Raw genomic sequence first — 20,146 nt, 5'->3', positions numbered from 1 at the left:
AGTACATAAATTGTAAGGTACTTCACACAGGTACGTATAGGACTTTGATTTAAAACAGTAGTATACAAAGTTTTGGTAAAAATGGGCAGTAGCTATTTTAAAAGTGGACACAGTGCAAAAATCAACAGTTCCTGGTGGAGGTAAGTAATAGTTAGTTTCTCAGGTAAGCAAAGCAGTTGCAAGTTCAGTCTCCTGGGCATAGGCAGCCCACCATTAGGGGTTCAAGGCAACCCCAAAGCCACTGCACCAGCAACACAGGCCAGTCAGGTGCTGAGGTCAAAGGAGGACCCAAATAACATAGGCGCCTATGGAGAACAGGGGTGCTCCGGTTCCAGTCTGCTAGCAGGTAAGTACCTGCATCCTCGGGGAGCAGGCCAGGGGGGGTTTGGTAGAGCACTAGGAGGGAGGGGGCGGGGGAACACACAGGCACACAAAACACACCCTGAGCAGCACAAGGGCAGCCGGGTGCAGGAGGCAAAGTAGGTGTTGGATTTGTCATTGAAAACAATGGAGGGACCCGGGGGTCATTCTGGCGGTGCAGGCACGGCACAGAGGGGCTTCTCTGGCCAGCCACCGACTGGACTAGGATGAGGGCCGCCTGCTGGTCATTCCTACACTGGTAGGTGGTTCCTCTCGGTCCTGGGGCCTGCGGGTGCAGTGCTTGATCCAGGCGTCTGGTTCCTTTGTTACCAGGCAGTCGCGGTCAGGGGGGAGCTCTGGTTCCTCTCTGCAGGAGTCGCTGTGGGAGTGCAGGGAGGTCTACTCAGGGTGCCCACGTCGTTGGAGTCCTCTCTGCAGTGTTGGTTGTCCTGAACTCGAGCCGGGGGCGTAAGGTGCAGAGTGTGAAAACTCATGCTTCTGGCTGGAAGTTGGAGTCTCTTTAAAGTTGGTTTCTTTGTTGTTGTTTCTGGACAGCGCCGCTGTCCTCTGGAGGTTCTCAGTCCATTAGGTGCAGGTCCATCCTCTGAATCCTCAGAGGTCGCTGGTCCCGCTGGATGCATCGCTGTGCAGGTTCTTTGAGTCTTAAGACAGACTGGTAGGGCTGGGGCCAAGTCAGTTATTGTCTCAGTCGGCTCTGCAGGGCTTTCAGGTCAGCAGTCCTTCTTTCTTCAGGTTGCAGGAATCTGATTTTCTGGGTTCAGGGTCACCCCTAATTACTCAATTTAGGGGTGTGTTAAGGTCTGGGGGGCAGTAGCCAATGGCTACTGTCCTGGAGGGTGACTACACCCTCTTTGTGCCTCCTCCATGAGGGGAGGGGGCACATCCCTATTCCTATTGGAGGAATCCTCCAAAACCAAGATGGAGGATTTCTTAAGGCAGGGATCACCTCAGCTCAGGACACCTTAGGGGCTGTCCTTACTGGTAAGTTACTCCTACTTGTTTTTCTCCTTATCTCCTCCGGGCCTACCACCAGAAGTGGGGGCTGTGTTCGGAGGGGCAGGCATCTCCACTAGCTGAGATGCCCTGAGGCGCTGTAACAACAGGCATGCGCCTTTGAGGCTCCTCGCCAGGTGTTACAGTTCCTGCAGGGGGAGGTGAGAAGCACCTCCACCCAGTGTAGACTTTGTTCCTGGCCACAGAGTGACAAAGGCACTCATCCCATGTGGCCAGAAACCCGTCTGGTTGTGGCAGGCTGGCAGGAACTGGTCAGCCTAACACTGGTGTTTGGACTGGTATACAGGGGGCATCTTTAAGATGCCCTCTGTGTGCATTTTTCAATAAATCCCACAATGGCAGCAGTGTGGATTTATTGTGCTGAGAAGTTTGATACCAAACTTCCCAGATTTCAGTGTAGCCATTATGGAACTGTGGAGTTCGTAACTAGCAAACTCCCAGACCATATACTCCTTATGGCTACCCTGCACTTACAATGTCTAATATTTGGCTTAGGCACTGTAGGAGCGTAGTGCTCATGAACTATGCCCTCACCTGTGGTATAGTGCACCCTGCCTTAGGGCTGTAAGGCCTGCTAGAGGGGTGACTTACCTTTGCCACAGGCAGTGGGTTGAGGACATGGCACTCTGAGGGGAGTGCCATGTTGACGTAGTCATTTTCTCCACACCAGCACACACAAGCTGTGAGGCAGTGTGCATGTGCTGAGTGAGGGGCCCCCAGGGTGGCATAATACATGCTGCAGCCCTTAGAGACCTTCCCTGGCCACAGGGCCCTTGGTACCAGGGGTACCAGTTACAAGGGACATTGCAGGGGGCACACGGGGTTGCTGGGGACGTTTTTGCCCCGTGGCCCATCACGTACCCCTGGTGTACAGTGTGGACGGGGTATGTAGAACATGCTAGGTAACGCTTGCTGACATGCTCGTGGAAAGTGCTCCGGTTGTGTAGGCCACGATGCTCATTTTACAGAAACTAAACCTCAAAGGAAGCACTTACCAATATAAACGTAGCAGGTGCCGCAGTCGAAGCTCAGCTTCTGGAAAGGACAAGCCACCCTAACTCTCGGGCTTGGCAAAGATAAAGCAAGGCTGTGCGCTCAGAGATCCCATAGCAGAGGAAGATCCAGAATCCTTCCTGGAGGTGAACTGATGATGTACTGGAGCGTGGTCTGTATCTGACTGTGACGCGCGGTTTCTATCTTCCTCTCCTGGAGACACAGAGTAGAAGGTTCTCCCTTTATGAAGCACCTGTAAGCTACGCCCGCTGAGCCACGCCCCGTCAACCCTCGAAGTAGGTAGGGGAATTCCCGCCTCTTGCCAGAATGATGGACAGCTTTCCAAGGCGACCCCACTGCGTTTGCCGCCGACTCGCGTGGTGCGTTGTTGATGCGCAGGGGCGCGAGGACATCTCCGCGGGGACGCACTAGTGGCAATGACATTGCCGGGGGCACACAAGGTTGCTGAAGACGTTTTGCCCCCGTGGCCCATCACGTACCCTAGTGTACAATGTGGATTGAAGCTCACCTTCTGGAAAGGACGGCCCACCCTGGCTCTTGGGCTTAGCAGGGATGGGGCGGGGCTGTGCGCTCAGAGATCCCATGGCGGAGGGGATCTGGAATCCTTCCTGGAGGTGAGCTGATGATGTGCTGGAGCGTGGTCTGTGTCTGACTGGGACGCGCGGTTTCTGTCTTCCTCTGCTGGAGACACAGAGTGGAGGGTTTCTCCCTTTGTGGAGCACCTGTGGGCTCCGCCCGCTGGGCCACGCCCCGTCCACCCTCGAGGTAGGTGGGGGAGTTCCCGCCTTTTTACCAGGATGATGGATGGACGACTAAGTATTTTTTACCCATGTTTCTAATTATGTATAGTATATGCAGATGTGTGTGTATAGTCATGTGTGTGTGTGTGTATAAATATATATATATATGTGTATATGTTGTCTCTGTGCCTGGCATGTTTCTATGAATTTCTGCTCTCTTTTTATCACACTTATCTACTCATCGCTCTTATGTCATGTCTCTATCAAACTATCCTCCATTCTCACTCGGACTCATCCCAAATCCCTTCGACCACTTCCATCTCCTAAATATCTCTGCCTAAGCTCATCCCTCCACCCCCACATCTAACTCACCAAACCTCACTCTACCTCTGTGACCTCCCACACAACCCTACTAAATTCTCCTGCATTCATCTCACCCTGCTACTATGCTCTCCCTAACCCTTCCACATCCTCTTTCCCCTCCGCCCCCCTTTTATTCATCTCAAGCCTTTGGATTGAGCAAATGAAGGATAAACTCCCAATTAACACTTCTGGATTTCTTTCCTCCTCCACCCCTCCATTACTCCAGTCAATCTAACTAACAAACTCTCATATCCGCAACTCAAATTAACTCATAATAATACTAAAACTGTACTCCTTATTAAATTATACTAATCCATCACTAATTCTTGTTGGGTACCGGAGTAGCGTGCTACTCATCGAAAAGCGCTTCGACGCCTCGTCAGGGGTAGTAAGCGCTATATAAATACGATTACAATTACAATTACAATTACAATCTGTGTGCCACGGCAGAGACAATTGTGGGAACCAAGGTACAGTTTAGGGAAAGAACACTGGTGCTGGGGCCTGGTTCGCAGGATCCCAGCACACTTTCAATCATAACTAGCATCACCAAAAGGCTAGGGGGTAATCATGCCAAGGGAGGCGTTACCCTACACATAGTTTCACAAAAACTAATGTGAAACTTCAAATTATCTCATTTAACAATGAGCACGTCTGTATTCACACTTTTTCCAAGGGACTCCAACTTCCGTTGCACACTGCTCCAGTGCCCTCAAACTGTGTGCAGCGAAAGGTGTGCTAAGAATCTTCGCATGGCATTAGTCTGCTGCATCTCACGAAAAGTATATAAATTACTTGTATGACAAAGGAGGCTAGGCGAGAAAGCCCTTCATTTTCAGCACAGAAACTAAGACCAAGGTTAGGATGAATTTAAAGCACCATTTGTCCCAAAGAAAGACTGCAGTTGATCCTTTTATCACACCACTACCCGTGGACATTTGGAATTGAAAAAGCACTGTGGGTTAACAAAACAACACAAAAAAGTGTTGCATACAACACTTGCTCGTATTCTGGTCTTCTGCATGGTTCTTGTGCTGCTGTACTAAAATGTAGTGTGTGTAATAGTATGATTTCACTTTACAAGTGTAATGCAAAACCCATGAAATTAAATAGAATTACAGTGTCTTAAAGAAAATTTGACCTGTGCTCAGTTTTGAGATAGTGTGCTCAGACCTTCTTATCTGGGTGTGCGTCTATGTAGTGTATGTAACACTTATGCTGTTGCAGGATCCTTCGTGTGAGTTAATCTGAGAACTAAAGCTACTGGAATCTATTTTGGATCCCATAGTTTGGCATGACACCAGGTAGAGGATGATAATGGCTGCTACAGCCAGTGTAAGTGTATTGCCTGCATTCCTGTGACTGAAGGGAGAGATTCAGACACTGAAGTGAGGTGGATGGAGACAGAACTACTCTTCGAAATTCCATATAAGAGACATATTATTAGTTCTTCCCAAGCAATGTAATTTTGGTTGATGGCATGGAGGAGGGACTGCATTATCAGTTGTTAAAGGAGAGAAAGTTTCTCTGTCAGGCCTGCACATTTACCTATCTCAGATTACTGCTTCAGAGAGGCAAATGTCAGCCATGTGAAGAAACCTCAAACTTCACTGTAATCATGGTGTTGGTGCTCGAGGTTCGAAACAGCCACAGTGCTACCTGGCTCAATGCTATTGCAATGTCAAAGGCTCAGAGACAAACTTCCCACCCACTGTATCACCATGGGTAAGACCAAGACTGGATTGTCTGCGCATTTGACTTGTCAGGCACTAGAATCAACACCTGACATGGATGTATGCTTCCATGGGGGGACGTGGTTACAAAGCGGAATAAGCAGCTATAGCACCGCAAAACAGGCAGAATTGTGACCAGAAATATTGACCTGAGGTAAATCAAATTGCAAAGTATTTAGTACTGCTTTGATATTAAATATATTTACTTTTGTAAAGTCAATCACTGGGCTGGATAATTACGTTATTGTGTCTGTTATCTGATTGTTGAGTTCTGAGATAGCACCCCAACACTAAAGGCCATATGTACGAACACATTTTCCCATAGACACAGAATGGGCAAAACTGTTTGGTACATCTGGCCCTAAGTCCCTGAGAAGCCAGTGACTGCTCACCCTTGAGACCAAGTGTGGAAAGGCCTGAACTTGTCTCAGTTTGCTCAACCATAGTAGGACAAACTTCAGGACACCACTGGCAAATCATCTTCACCACAATGGTTGCGGCACAGTAGCACTGTCTGCCCTGGGCACCTCCGTCCCCATAAATGGCATCTGATGGGTAGTCCAAGTGGTTCTCAGGCAGGTGCATGCCTGGAGATTGTGTAGAATGCCACAAATGCCTCTTAGCCATGGCGAAGCATCCCTGGGCACCAGATGGAGATTAGGTGCCATGCAAGTTCTGACACAGCCTGATCCAACTGGCTATGTTGGCCTTAGCAGTCCTTCAGCTCACATAACAGCCTCTAAAATTCAGGAAAGGTGAAGTGCAGTCCCCTGGTTGTGTTGACATGAAAGAGCAAAGTGAGTCTGCCAGGTGGCTTTTCAGGTCAGCTAATGAGGCATGTGGATGAGAAAAGATATTGGGGGAACACTCGCATCACTCAGATTGGACTCTGACACTACTTTAAATGTCATAGGAATGAATCACAGAAACCAACTTGTCTGCATGAAATAAACGTCTCTGGGATACAAAGATCTTACAGGTCACTCATGTACCCGGCCAAGGTTATAGTTTTCAGGAAGGAAATGTTTCACTAAGGAAGCTTTATGTCACAGTCACTTGTGACTGTGAAGACTTATATAGAGATCCTGGACTAGCCTCAAACCCAAGCCATTAGAGGCTTTTCTGGGACAGCCTCTGCTGTTGCCAGAGAGCCCTTGGAGGCCTGGTGATAGAACCTGAAATACGGGCAGCAATTAAAGAGATATGGGGGCGAAAAAAAGACACACACAGGCGTACTCACTGGCAGAATTTTACCACGCCTACAAGTCACTTCTGGCTCCCAAATTGATGGAGGCCTACATGGGTGCACTCAATAGCAAACTTCTCCCGACTTCATCAGGGAGGCCCTCAAAGTTTTGACACCTAAGGCGACCAGAGACCTGCAAGAGGTAGCAGCCCACAGACCGCTCTCCATGCTGAGCCAAGATTACAAGATCTTGTGCAAGGTGCTGGCCAATCGTCTGTTACCCCATTTACAATACCTGGTACGGGCTGACCAAAACGGCTTCATCCCACTGTTTAACACCTCCCATACCATCAGGAGGATGTATTGGGTCATCGATGAGACAGACCTCTCCCTCTATACGGATGCGATGGCACTGCACTAGTACTGGAGCCATTCACCTGCATACTCTGCATGGAAGGTCTGGGAATGGGCATCCCATTGAGAGACTGAACATATGTTCTCCTATACCAGAATGACATGCTGCTCTACCTCAGAGATGTGGATAGGGGAGTACAGTGAACATGGCGTGCCTAGAAGAACTTTGAAAAGCCTCTGGCTCTGCACCAATTGGCATAAGACCTGCACGTTCCCGATAAACCGCGACCAGCAGAAAAAAACTGTGATAATACGAAAGATTTGTCATTCTGACATACTGGTGGGCATCTTGGATGGGGCCTTACATGGAGTAAAGACTAGTTGGCATTTTGACACTCACTAAAGCTGCCTACAAAGGGCGGGATCGCCTTCGCTAAAAATTATAATTTTGCCTAGATTGCTATACAACACAGAACAGCGCTAGGCAACCTACAGCACCCGACCCACGGGGTATTAGGTGTGCCGGATGTCGAATCATACTACCTAGCAGTACACCTGCAGTGGTTCGCCAATTGGCTGACAGGCCAGAATACTCAGGGATTGGGAGAATTTGGGAATTCTCATAGAAAGGAAGGTCTCATAGTGTTTCTGATGGGGGTGAAAACTCAGCCTAGTCCGCAAGCCTTAGCCATTCTTAGCCACTGACCTGAGCTGCTAGAACAGGGTGCTGCTTCGGAGCAGAGGAAATCTGATGTACTCACTATGGATGGCCCGGAGTGGGCCTGCCTATGACCAGAGGAGGATTCTTCACAGGTGGTTGTATGAGGGGACTGGACAGTTTAGGGTGCTGACACCCTGGGAGACCTCTATGTTGAGTGAACCTTTCAGACCCTGGAACATCTTGTAACAGACAGTGGTCTGTCTGGTGCGCAGTTTCTGATGAAAGTTTCTGATGAATGGGGCCCACGAGCAAGCACACAAGTGCTCAATAGGAGAGATTGGGCCCAAGCCTAAAACGAAAGATAAACTGCAGACCATGCTCATCATGGGTGGCGGACATCAGCTGGTCTCCTGGTTATGTAAGGCCCTGATCTTAGCACCCCAGGATGACCTATCAAACATCTGGGCTAGATAGGAAGGACTCCTTGGCAGACCTTTTGGAGACAGAGTGGGCACGCACACTATAGCGCTCTTATGAAAAGTCAAGGAATAGGAGATTCAAACGTATTTGGTTTAACTACATACACATGATGTACCTAGCAGCACACAGACTGAATTTTATAATGCAAATAAAGTCCCACAGCTGCCCCAGATGTGCTCTAGTTGACGTGGAATTTGCCCACGTGGTGTGGCATTGTCCCCTGACAGTTTTGGCTGAAGGTTATGGCAGTTCTGAAAAGGATCCATAATATGCGGGACTAGTACGGTCCACGCTGGAGCAGAAGGCTGGGAATAGGTTTGTGGGCCTTTCCCTCAGTAATGCCTGCATGGACACTGGAAGCCCTTAGAGCGTCCCGCGCATATACCGTGGAAAATAAAGGTGGAAAACTGGGCAACTGCTGAGGGAGCGGCCCTTAAGACAAAGGTGACCAGAAGCCTCAAACAAAATCTGCTGGCCGAGCAGTGGATGGAAGTGCTGACTGCATTCACAGCACGGGCGGATAATGATGCCACTCCATCTAACCAGAAGCCTACTGATATGGAAGAATTCTGCAGGCACTGTGCTTTACCCCACTGGGTGACCAAGAGCAGCCCAAAAAGGTTCTCAACATCCCCACCTGTCCCCCGGAGCATTGTAGACAGATACCTAAAACCTCACAATTAGACTATTGAGATACCCTCCCACTGATAGGCATGCATGTGACTGGATCACTAGAAGATTTTCTAAAGAGTTATATCTTTAGCATGCTCCCTTTCAGCATTCTCACATAGCAACATAATTGCATAATATATGGACATAGCACTGCCCTGAACGGTAATACAGACACTCTACTGCCTATACTGACTCATGCTTATATGACTGCTTAATGAACATGTATCGTTGGAATATATGTGGAGTAAAAACTGTTTTTGTTTAACAAAATGGTCAATAAAACATTTATATACAAAGGAAGCTTTATGTCACAGGAGGTCAACAGATGAAATGAAAACAGATTTCCCTCAAACATATTCAAAACACATACATATACAAAATATGCTGGTGCACAAAGCAAACAATAATGCCAGCATGCCTTTATAATCACTGGAAAGACATAAAACAAGTCATTATGTAAGGGGCATAAAGTGTCAACACTACTGATCACAGATTTTTACAAGTTTTGAAAACACGGACAAAACACCACCAGAATTCACAACAAATAAATAGAAGAGAAAAATACCCAAGTATATAACTCTTGTGCAACGTTCCAGTGGAAACTCTATTTGATGTAGTAAATTAACACAAAAACAGTACACCTTATTTAATACTCTAGGCTTTTCAGATCAATGGAGCATTAACAACCTAACACACACAAAGTTGCTAAGATCACAGTACCTCCTCCAGAATCTCTTTGTTTCTTTGCAGAAGTTCAGGTAGGTCCTTAATCAGCTGGTCAATAGTCTGGACACCACCCTGTTCAGTGACTGATTTGGACTTCTGTAAGATTGACTGAGGAACACTGTCACCAGACACATCTTCAATAGCAGCAGGAAGATTCAGGGACGCTAATGCCCTATCAAAAATATGAAAAATGAATTTGAATACATAATCATTTAGAAACGCAAAATAAAAATAAATAAAAATTGTCCTCAGGTTATCACAGAATGACGTAAAGCTGCACAGTATCCAACTGATAACTATGTAAATATACTTTGAATATACACCTTCAAAGGATGAAAGATCAATAGAGGATACAGGAACTATGGGTACTACCTTCCCCTACATGCATATAATTACTGCATTAGTGAAAATCATCAACCTATCAAATGATTTCAATTAATTCTCCTGAGAACATGGGGAAAACATATATATTCAAAGTAGTGTAAAGTGCTTGCAGCAGAACTTGATTAGAGGCAGAGTCTTGTTTGCTGGACGGTGGTGGTGAATATTACATTGTTAGGCTTAGGTCCTGACATGATAGAAGAACCATTGACATTTGCATGGATTCCCCATACATATTTTAAAAATGGTGTGAGGAATCAGTGGCCACTTCCTAAAGCAATATAAGGCTTTGTTCCTCTCACCACATTGGATCCTTGCTGGCTTTTTTATGGCAATACACAAGACTATGCTCCAAATGGAGAACATTTAGAAACTCTTTATAAACTATTAAATATCACTATGTAACAACAACAGTGACAAATTTACAGTATACACAGTGAGTGCTATGTGAGAATGCAGCTTGGTTATAAAGTACGTACATAAATAAAACCTTCTCTGGTAGAGACTCTCTAGCCTCAGATTCCTTACCTAAGAAGTATCCCAAGGCATCAGACTGGATCCTGAAACGTTTTGTAAGCGTACTCCTGCATGCCCGTGGGTGGCGCTGTCCGGCTGCACGTGGCTTTGTCAGTGTTGTGCATGCCTGAAGTGACATGCATGGTGTCTATTTAGATGCCATCCCATCGCGCTGAATCACTTTTTGTGACTTTCCACAACAGGAGTACGGAGCCACAAAGAAAACTGACCACTAGTGTGGAAAACTATGGCATTAAAATGGTAAAAGCCCGGCCCCTGGAATTCTGTTCGGAGAGTGGAGACAATGGGTGGGTGGTTAAGGAATCTGCAGCTAGATATCATCTGTACCATATGAGGCGTTACCAAAGGGAAGTAACTTGTTCAACTGATATAGACTCCTATACCCAGATTTCTTACATTGGAATAGATATGTAAGAAATACCTCCACGGAAGAGGGTCTGCGAAACAATGTCACACTATAAAGTTCTGCAGGACCGAACAGGAAAAGTCAGTGCTTAATTTGTAAAAACATTTAAAAAAAAAAAAAAAAAAAAAGTAAGTGCCACAGCCCTTCCCGGGAGGCCACTGTATGCTGCACCACCCAATGTCACAGCCAGCACTGCCAATAGCAGTACCAATTACACTACTAACCTCTGCACTCCTACAAGTGTGACAATTCAGCATATTAAAGGCCATCCACAGCTATAATAATGGCGTGAGTGGCAGGTAATGTTCTTCTTTAATTAATGTATGTTGACTTATTAAATGCTGCTGCCCACATCTTAAAATGATGCAGACAGTGCACCGTGTTGGACTGTCACTGGAGTCAGTGTTAATAATTAAGTGCTGGTGCTGAGCACCGGAACCCACTTGTTCAAATTAAGCACTGGGCAAAACACCCATCCCTACGGCCATGAGTATCCAGGTAGTAGTGCCCGATAAAAAAAAAATGTGCAGAGAGACGCCCATTTTGCCACCCGGCAGATGTCCAGGACTGGAACTCCGCGTACTTATGCAGTGGTCAAGCCTTTGCTCTGATGGAATGACCACTCTAGCTCTCAGGGGGCTGCTTCTCGGTCAATGCATAGCAGATTTTAATGCAGAGCATGTTCCATCAAGAGGTAACTACTCCAGAGTCCGAAGGGCGCTCAAGGCGAAGTAACTGACCCTATCCCGGTAAGAAGAGGAGTAAGGCATGGATTTGTGTTGGACCCCACGTTATTCTCCCTTGGACGTGGTCTATCATTTTTTGAAGTATGTACACAACTCTACGAGGTTATGTGGCTCCCCTGTTCCAGCTCTATTATAGCTGATAATACTATCTTAATATTGCAGACGCCGACGGGGTTCTAAAATATTATAAACTCTTCCAGCGGTTATTGTGAACATAAAGTTCTGGTATATCGAAAAATAAGTATATGGCAATCACGGCACACAAGGATTGAAAAAGAAGAATTGGACTGCGAATGGCTATAAACTGGAGTTTGTAGATAACTTCAATTATTTGGGTGTAACTTTAAATTCCCAGATGTCCTGTTCCCTCAAATAAATAAATGCAAGGCAGTATTGGCTCAGAATTCTCAGCCCATCATTAAAAAAACACCGAATGTCATTGTGCAAGGCAATCTCACCTGCCCTAGAGACATACAAATTTAAGACACAAACAGCAGCATTATCTGGAGCTGAACTTCTGGAGTTTAACAGATTGGATATATTGAGAAATGAAGAAAATAAGTGTATGCTACCTTTGCTATATCTCTCAAAGAGCACTCCTTTGATTCCAGTTTTCCAAGAGTTGGCAATTAGGAAAGTAGAACATCCACTTCCTTAAGACCTTTATTATTCTGGATAAGGCTATGGGTGACAAGATCTGATTTACTACGGGGAGGGTCTGAGGGAAGTGATGAATATGGAAAAAGGCATCCCCCTATCTTGGTTTTAGCTACGTTACAGATTGGTTCAAGAAATTAGGCCTGAGCTCTTTCTGGAATAAACCAGGGTTACTGACTGTCCATTCCAAGGAGTTGTTGAAGCAAGTCTATTGGTCATACCTGCTTTCAAGGCTCCATCAGAGACCAGGTGAGGGTAAACTCATGGAACAGTTCTTGACCATTAGGCCTATTCTGGTTTTGAAACATCTAGATGAGGTACAACCTCTGATACCCAGGGTCTTGTATATGAGATTTCGATTCTGCACTTTATTTAATAATGTGTTTACATCCAAATGGAGCAGTAGGAGGCATTCTGAGAGAGGAGAAAATTGCACCAAATACACTTTATGTACTGGGAATGCAACTGAGAGCATTGCACACGTGATGTTTTTCTGTCCAGCCTACAATGCTTCTAGACTAAAATGGATGTGTCAATTTGTCGTAATTTGGGTTTTAGAGTACATGTAGAAGCATTAAGTATTTTACACAGTGATCTGTCTAAACCTTTAATACATAGGATAAGCAGATATTTGTATGCGATGTGGCTTATTAGGAAAAAGAAAGGTTTGATGTTCATAATTTGTAAGTATTTTTATCTGGTTTTGTTCTTGATGTTTCGCCTGTATTTTTATTTGTTTTTACTGCTGTACTTAGTTACCTGTGTTTTTATTGTTTTCTAATCAAAATATTGATTGATTGATAAGAGTATGTGGCATGCATGGTGGGGGAATAGGTCTCCCTGACATATGAAAATTTTATTGAGCTACGCAACTTGCAGTTGTTAATGACTGGGCATTTGCGGCATGGGATGAGCCAGCGGTGCGAATGTAGAGACCGGTGCGAGCGAGAGAGGGCTATGAAGGGTCGCTCTACAAGGCCAGGACAGCACATACACTACTCGTACAAAATAGGTCCACAGTTCATATATGGAAGGAGGCCACTGCTTATCTAGGATGAAGGACTGACTGACCGAAATGACCCCGCTGCTGAACGATATGCTGTCTGATGTGGGCAGGCTCCATTGTTTTGCGAAATGAGATCTTATGGGAATATCCAAATTATACCACTCACGCCAGATGAGATGAGGGGCCAATATCATTTGGCACAGTCAGAAACATTAATATGTACAGCTGAAACACGGCCTCGCTACACACATACTGAGGGGTACGATACTTGAAGAATCCTCACCATTAGAGGACCACATACTATCAGAACAGTTTTGTAAAGTGAACATTTGATTAATTTATAAACAATGGATCAACAATGCCCCTGACACTCTCCAACAACTTAAGGCCAAATGAAAATCGGAGGTGGGAAGACACCCTGGGTGTAGTAAAAGATATTGCCATCAAGTCAGCATTCCACCTGGTGCAGCATTCATCATTCCTACTTCCCACACACAGCCCTCCACGCCATGGGCAAGTTCACTTTTGAGATCAGTGCAAGAAGATGTGGTGAGGTAGGCACCTGTCCCAAAATACAAGCATACTGGACTGACCCTAGGGAGGTTCTGAGGATGGTAACAGGAAACCCTGTACCAGACACTGCTAAATGCTGCATGTTGAACACCTGGGGGAAGATGCCCACGGCCCAGGTACATCAAACTATGGATGTCCCTGGATTTGGGAGTTTTAAAACAAAAGACTAAAGCACCAAAATGGGGGGCAGACAAGACAGACCCTGGGACTGAATGATTAGAAGAATTATATGGGTTGGTGCATGCTGACCGAAAAAAAAACTATCTACCAAAGTAGGGGTTGCCTCCAAAAAATTGAAGAAGATATGGTCCCCTTGGTTGGGCTAGAGAGGGTTTGAGTGTGAGGGAGCCAATGCCGGCAGTCAGAATGTGGGACACACTCACTGGTTCACATCATCTCTTGCTCTGAACTAACTGACTCAATGATGCTGCCTTACAAACACTATGAAACCATGTCTTTACTATGTCTGCTGATATATCCTTTCTTTTATTTGTATTTAAACCTACTAAAAAGATGATTAAAAAAGCATGGGGCATGCACTCAAGTGTGCAGATCAGTGCAGCACAACCATCCTGTCCCTTCCAAGGCTACCCATGAAACTGCAGTTCAGCACCAACAACCGCACACCCTCAGGGCACAGATTCAAGTTACTCCAAATCAGTAAAGTAGAGAGTTAACACCATGCTCTCAACACTTATTCCTTGTCCAGGTCACTCTAGAAGGCAGATTCTCGCGCCCTGTCCCCTACAATCTTTTACAGGAAAACAATGGGGAGAATTTTATGAGATTAGGGGCACACCAAGGATGCTGTCCCCCGCATAAGTTTTTCTTCGGGTGTGGGATAACTTAGAAATCTCAAGCTATGCAACAATGTTAACAGACCTTGCTTTAGTGGTAGTGAAATGTGGTGTAACAGAGATGGGGCACATTGCCTGGTGTGTGGAGGAGGGAGGGTAAACTATGGAGGTCTAGGCTGCCTAAGGAGATTTGCTAAAGATACTGGAAGCCTGCAGTTAATATTTTGATCTAAACTGTGCAGTTGTTCCCTTCACCAAATGAAAATAGATGTGTCTCAGGATGCTCATACTGGTCATAGGAGTACTATTTAGGAGAAACAAAAATTTTGATCCATATTCTATGAAATTGTTGGTGGTTGAACCTTCAATACAGCATATTGTTCTGTGTTGGTAATGGTTGATATTTTAGAAAAAAAAAAAACTAATAAAGAAAAACACAAAAACTGTGCCAAATGCTCTGAAAAGCTCTAGGATTATTAGTATGGAGGAGAGATGGTTGTGATGTGGCGAAACTGACATGACAGTGTGTAGTCTGAGGAATTAAGGGCTTGAAGTAAAGACTGACATTGGCTGATAACGTTTATTATGTTGAGAAATAGGCTTAAGCAATTGAAAACAAGGCGTTTGAAGACCTTGGAGACAAAAGGAATTTGCAAGATGGGAAGGATGACTTGCATCCTTTCACAAATCCACGAGGGGACGCTTTTTTTTTTCGTTTTCTTCAAGCACTCCACAGCAGTGCATGTGTTTCCTTGCTCTCTCTCACTTGTATAGTGCTACCCTACTCAGACTGTTGCTCCCTATCATCTCTGTGCTGCTTCCCCTCTATGGCAGTTTTTTTACTTCTCCTGGCCCCCCCTTTTCAACTGGGCATTTTTATTTGTGTCTTTTTTAAAAAAAACATTGTACCTAGCTATTTAGTTGTTTCCTTCAAACCCCCATACCTAGCTCCTTAGTCGAGTCTTTCAACTACGCCTGCCCTGGTGCACCTGCCACTTTGCAGCATTTAGCTGCATTGACTCCCATCCTGACTCACCCTCACCACTGTCGCTCCATCTTACTTTTTTTTTCCAATTGTTTTTTTTTTATTAGGAGAGCCTGACAACTGCAATTTGCAGCCAGCTGTTTTTTTCTATTAAAAAAGGCCTTTTTGTGCACTTTTTATATTTGTTTTTACTTATTGCACCTAAAAAGGTCTGCACTATCTTGAAAAGGAAAGGCAAATTAAAAAGAGAAATATGGCTGCTGCAGCGTTATGACACTTAATTGCACATGTGTGATGGACAGATAAGGGCTTACTCCTGATAATGCAGGGCATCCATAGTGTGATTGGGGATGCGCACATACACATTATTCCAATTTTGTTTTTGGGAGGGTGGCAGTTTGCATATGATGTTCAGCATCAGCAGAAAAAAACTTAATTTTTCATTTTTAACATACAGAACAGCATCAGCAAAAAGCAGTGGCAACCATAATGTTTATTTCATTATGGGGTGAGTGCTTGTGCAGCATACAATTTACCATTAATATGGCATTGTAGTACGAGCATAAATCAGGTGTCTTTCCCTTATGGGTCCGAGATCTCCACAGACCTCAGCCTGATCCAGTTAGTGATGATGTGATGGTACTGTGTTTATGGGCATTCCTTGTTTGAGCTGTTGTGTCTTTCATGGTATCCGAGGCTGAACGGCATCAACTAGGTTGGCAGGGATCCATTCTACCCAGCTCCTGGCGATGAGTGTTTTGTCTAGCTGGACAACCATAACAGTGAACAAAAGTGCATGAATGGGCTTCATTCGGTATATGTTAGGTTTTCTGTCTAATATATTCTGTCAGTTTCCTATTATGGTAGGAAACCTTATGATGGACACCACATATGGGAATGAGGGCAAACAATAAAAATATTAACAAGTAGAGATCCTCTTAGTGAAGAGAAAAAGAGAACCAAGGGCAAATGTAAAAAAAGAGAGTAAAACTACCCTTACAACTAGTAGGTGCTTTCATATTAGCTTATGACCTGAACACTAAGAGAAAAATAAGAAATGAGGTGGCAGTTGAAGGTAATTATTTTATGGGGTGCAGACTCTGTATGAAGGGATGCCCCTGGACTGTTGACTCCTTTGCAACATTTTCCAGTTCATCCGGAAAAGCAGCATTCCCCACTAAGTGAGAAGAGTGGAGCTTTTTCCACTAAGTGGGAAGCATTAATATTTGGATGTAATAGAGCTAAAGATTGTGCTTCACTATCCCTAAGCTAACTGACATTCGGGTTTTTAAATGCACCAATACCTTCAACATTGGTGATATACATTTTACTTACACTTTTATTTGCGTTTTCCATTTCTCATTTTGGAATTCCTATCTCGGAGAGCTGCTACCTCAAACAAGTGCTGTAAAGCCAAACGAGCGTGGCAAAAAGTGTATTCACCCCTGCAGTAATTACCATACTAGTTCTCTAGGACTTGACATGCCTCTCAGTACTGCATAATAATAAGGTTAATGTCAGTTGAACACCTTCCCAGTTGACAAGTAATGTTTTCTCCTGTCCCTTTTGCATGTACACAGATCAGATATATGAAAGTGGGAACTGAAAATAAGAAATTCACAGTGCTTACCCATTTGCTAAATTGGTGGCTTCTCTCATTTGGGCTATTGATCTATTAATCAGATCTGACTTCCTCTGGCTGTAGAGGCTCATGGATTGTTGCACAGCAAGAGGTACCATCTTCTCAAACAGATCTAAGATAAAACAACATGCCATCATCATGCATGAAAGGAAAAAAAATAGCCGCAAGTTCCATGCAACCTGATAAACTAATAAAACATGATATTATGCTATAAGGATGGCTGGATTTGACATAAAGGGATGTTCTATTTCTAGAAGAAAGTCACTGAAATGCAGCACATGTGGAGAGAAAAATTATTTCGTGTCTTTTTTAACCACATATAAACAGCCTGGTCCGAAATATGGAAAGAGGGCTTGTGTCTGGACCAAATGTCACCTCAATGTTAGATCATGCCAACCCCTGTTATCTGGGATGTCTGTCAAACTCTAGGCCGAATTAGAGTTAATTAGGAACATGGCAGTATTAGTCTACAAAAGTCTAACCAGATCTCAAGAGCAAGTGGACAGTCTTATTAGCTTCCAAGTCAGCTGAAAATTCACATTAAAACTCTACATTCAAGCCACCTGTGTGGCTGCTAGTTTCAGGCCAACAGTAAAGCCTGTCTGCGTCACGCCGAGCACCACGATCCCTGGTCCTCCTCCCACACATGCTGCAGCCGTAAACACTACTCTGCCATGGACCTTCACGTCCTGGACACTGGACCACCTCACTGGAGCTGCCCAAGCCTCCCCATCTACGGAGAAACAGTCCTCTGCACCAGCTGCCACCACGCCCATGTGGCTCCCATCCTGCAACTCTCGACCCACCCAACGCACATGTCCAAAACATACTGCACAATCCCATGCACAACACCCATCCCACCCTGTCATGGCCCCTCTTCAAGACTTACTTTTCAGACACACCATTGAAGCCTGGGGCATCCTACACAACTTTTCAAAGGACCTGTTCTTCCTAACCGAGAGCTGGCTTATCCTGAGGTCAGCCCCAGACATCATAGTGGCCATCCCCCAAGGCCTCACGATTGCAAGGCAGGTCAAAATCTGCAAACCCATAGAAGGACTAATTATCATCCATAAGGCAAACTGCTCCATATTAGTCGCTAATGCCAAAGGCCACTCCAAACACTTAAGCTTAAAGTTCAACAGCTCCAGTGCCCCAGGCCCCCGTCACCCCCCCAGTAGGTGTTCTTTACTACTCACCTCCTGGATCGAGATCCATCAAAACACCATCACAAACCCCACCATCCACTTTTACTTGACTCTAGCCTCCTTCCTCCTCCTCTGCGACCTCAACTTCCACCTGGAGAACCTCATTGACCCGAACACCAACAACTTCCTGGAAATCCTGAACACACTAGGACTTGCCCAAAGAGAGAAAGACCTTAACCACACAGCTAGACATCTCCTTGACCCTGTTTTCAACAACTTCGCTGACATCAGTGAGGACAAGCCCACCCCCTAACCTGCATCCCCCACTCCATTGTCTGCTTCGCCCTAAATCTTCCTTACCAATGCAAGACCACAGCCACCAAAACCACCCAATGCAACTGGAACAAGATTCACAAGGAAGCCTACACCAAAAACTCCAATCCTGCTTCCCACCGCACCAAGTTGACCTCCCTCAATCCATTATCCAACTTCAACGTCTTTATCACCTCTTAAGCAAACACACTGGCACTCCTCAAAACCATCACCACTCCAAGGACCAGACCTCAGCCAGTTGGTATTGAGAACTACTACTATCCAAAGGCATCTCAAGCAACTAGAAAACCAGTGGAGACACATCCAGGACGAATGCAAAAGAAACACCTATAGATCAGCTTGCTGTATTTACCAACGGCAACTCAGATCCACCAACATGTAGTTGTGGGGGAGATCGCAGGTGGTGAAGATGGTGACCCTCCAGAGATTTACCTATGTGCTGGGCATGCTCCCTCTGTTGACGCTCCCTAAGATCCTGCAGCAGGTTGACAGTGGTATAAAGTCCTTAATCTGGGGGACAATGAGGCCTCACCTGACCATTGGGAACTTACTGCCCATAGATCTTCTGTGGCCTTGGTCTTCCTACTGTTGAGCATTATTGTATGGCCTTGCATTTGGTGCAACCGGCTTAAATGCAACCTCATGTTCGGGGACACCCCCCCACTCATCTACATTATAGGTCACAATAGAAAACTTTATCATGGGAAGTCCAGCAGGGCCGAGTTCCCTGTATGTGCCTGACCCCACCACACCTGGATCGGCAAACCAGATGATTCAAGCAATGTCCAGACCGTAGGCATGTATCCATAGGCTCCTCTAGGTGGACCCTTATCTCCATAAAAAGGCACACATATTGTGCACTGCCAGTTCTCACCTAGGGGGAGAACTGCTTAATTGGGGCGCATGATGTAGGAGGAGATCTCCGCAACTGTTTCGGCCTCCCGGCCCACCAGCAGTGAAGATATATGGAACTGCGCCATTGTCTCACCCATAGACTAGGCACTCAACCAAGTAAAGTCCCCTCCTCTCTGATGCTCATTTATCTCAACACTAGGTGGAAGTTTAAATGTGTGATTCCTGGCATGCATAATCTCCTGATTCACCATCTGTACTTCCACCTGCAGGCAGCACACCTACTGGCAAAATGGCAGGATTGCCTTCAGATGGAGTATGTGGGAAAGGACTGGGCCACGATCCTAGATAACCTTAACTGGGTTGTGGGGGGTGTGCAGGAGGGCGGGATGAAATTCTTCCTTTTTTAAATCCTGCACGAGTGGCACTGGACACCAACAAGATTCAAGTCTGCGGGGCTGCTACCCCACCCTCTTGCTCTAGCTGTGGCCATGTACACTGTGACTTTGTTTATAAACTCTAGGGGTACCCAGTGGGGTCCACAATGTGGACCTCAGCCATAGCCACTCTGCTGTCATGGCCCCCGATTCTGCTTCACGACTCAGCAGACTCTCCCCAGCTGCTCCACAATGACAAAGATTGCTCATCACTGCCCTGATGGCGGCTAAGCTCTGAATTGTACACCACTGGTGCTCCCCACAGGTACTGGCGCACAAGGAATGGCTCACTGAAATGTATAAGACCGCTTCCTTTGAGAGA

The 20,146-nt window shown here is 45.6% G+C and overlaps 1 protein-coding gene across 2 annotated transcripts in view; it reads right to left on the bottom strand.

The window, feature by feature from the left end:
* PDCD6IP (programmed cell death 6 interacting protein) overlaps nt 1-20,146 on the bottom strand; it is a 322,785-nt gene that overhangs the window by 224,969 nt on the left and 77,670 nt on the right. For both annotated transcript variants that reach the window (XM_069214865.1, XM_069214874.1), the window contains exons 9-10: nt 17,043-17,166; nt 9,319-9,496 (exon numbers count right to left, since the gene is read on the bottom strand). In XM_069214865.1, coding sequence (XP_069070966.1) covers nt 9,319-9,496; nt 17,043-17,166 — 302 coding nt within the window. The remainder of the gene's footprint in view (nt 1-9,318; nt 9,497-17,042; nt 17,167-20,146) is intronic.

The sequence above is a fragment of the Pleurodeles waltl genome, chromosome 2_1 (assembly GCF_031143425.1).
Source record: "Pleurodeles waltl isolate 20211129_DDA chromosome 2_1, aPleWal1.hap1.20221129, whole genome shotgun sequence".
Taxonomy (NCBI): Eukaryota; Metazoa; Chordata; class Amphibia; order Caudata; family Salamandridae; genus Pleurodeles; species Pleurodeles waltl.
Note: the sequence above shows the minus strand (reverse complement) of the source record. Positions and strands in the feature narration are given on the sequence as shown.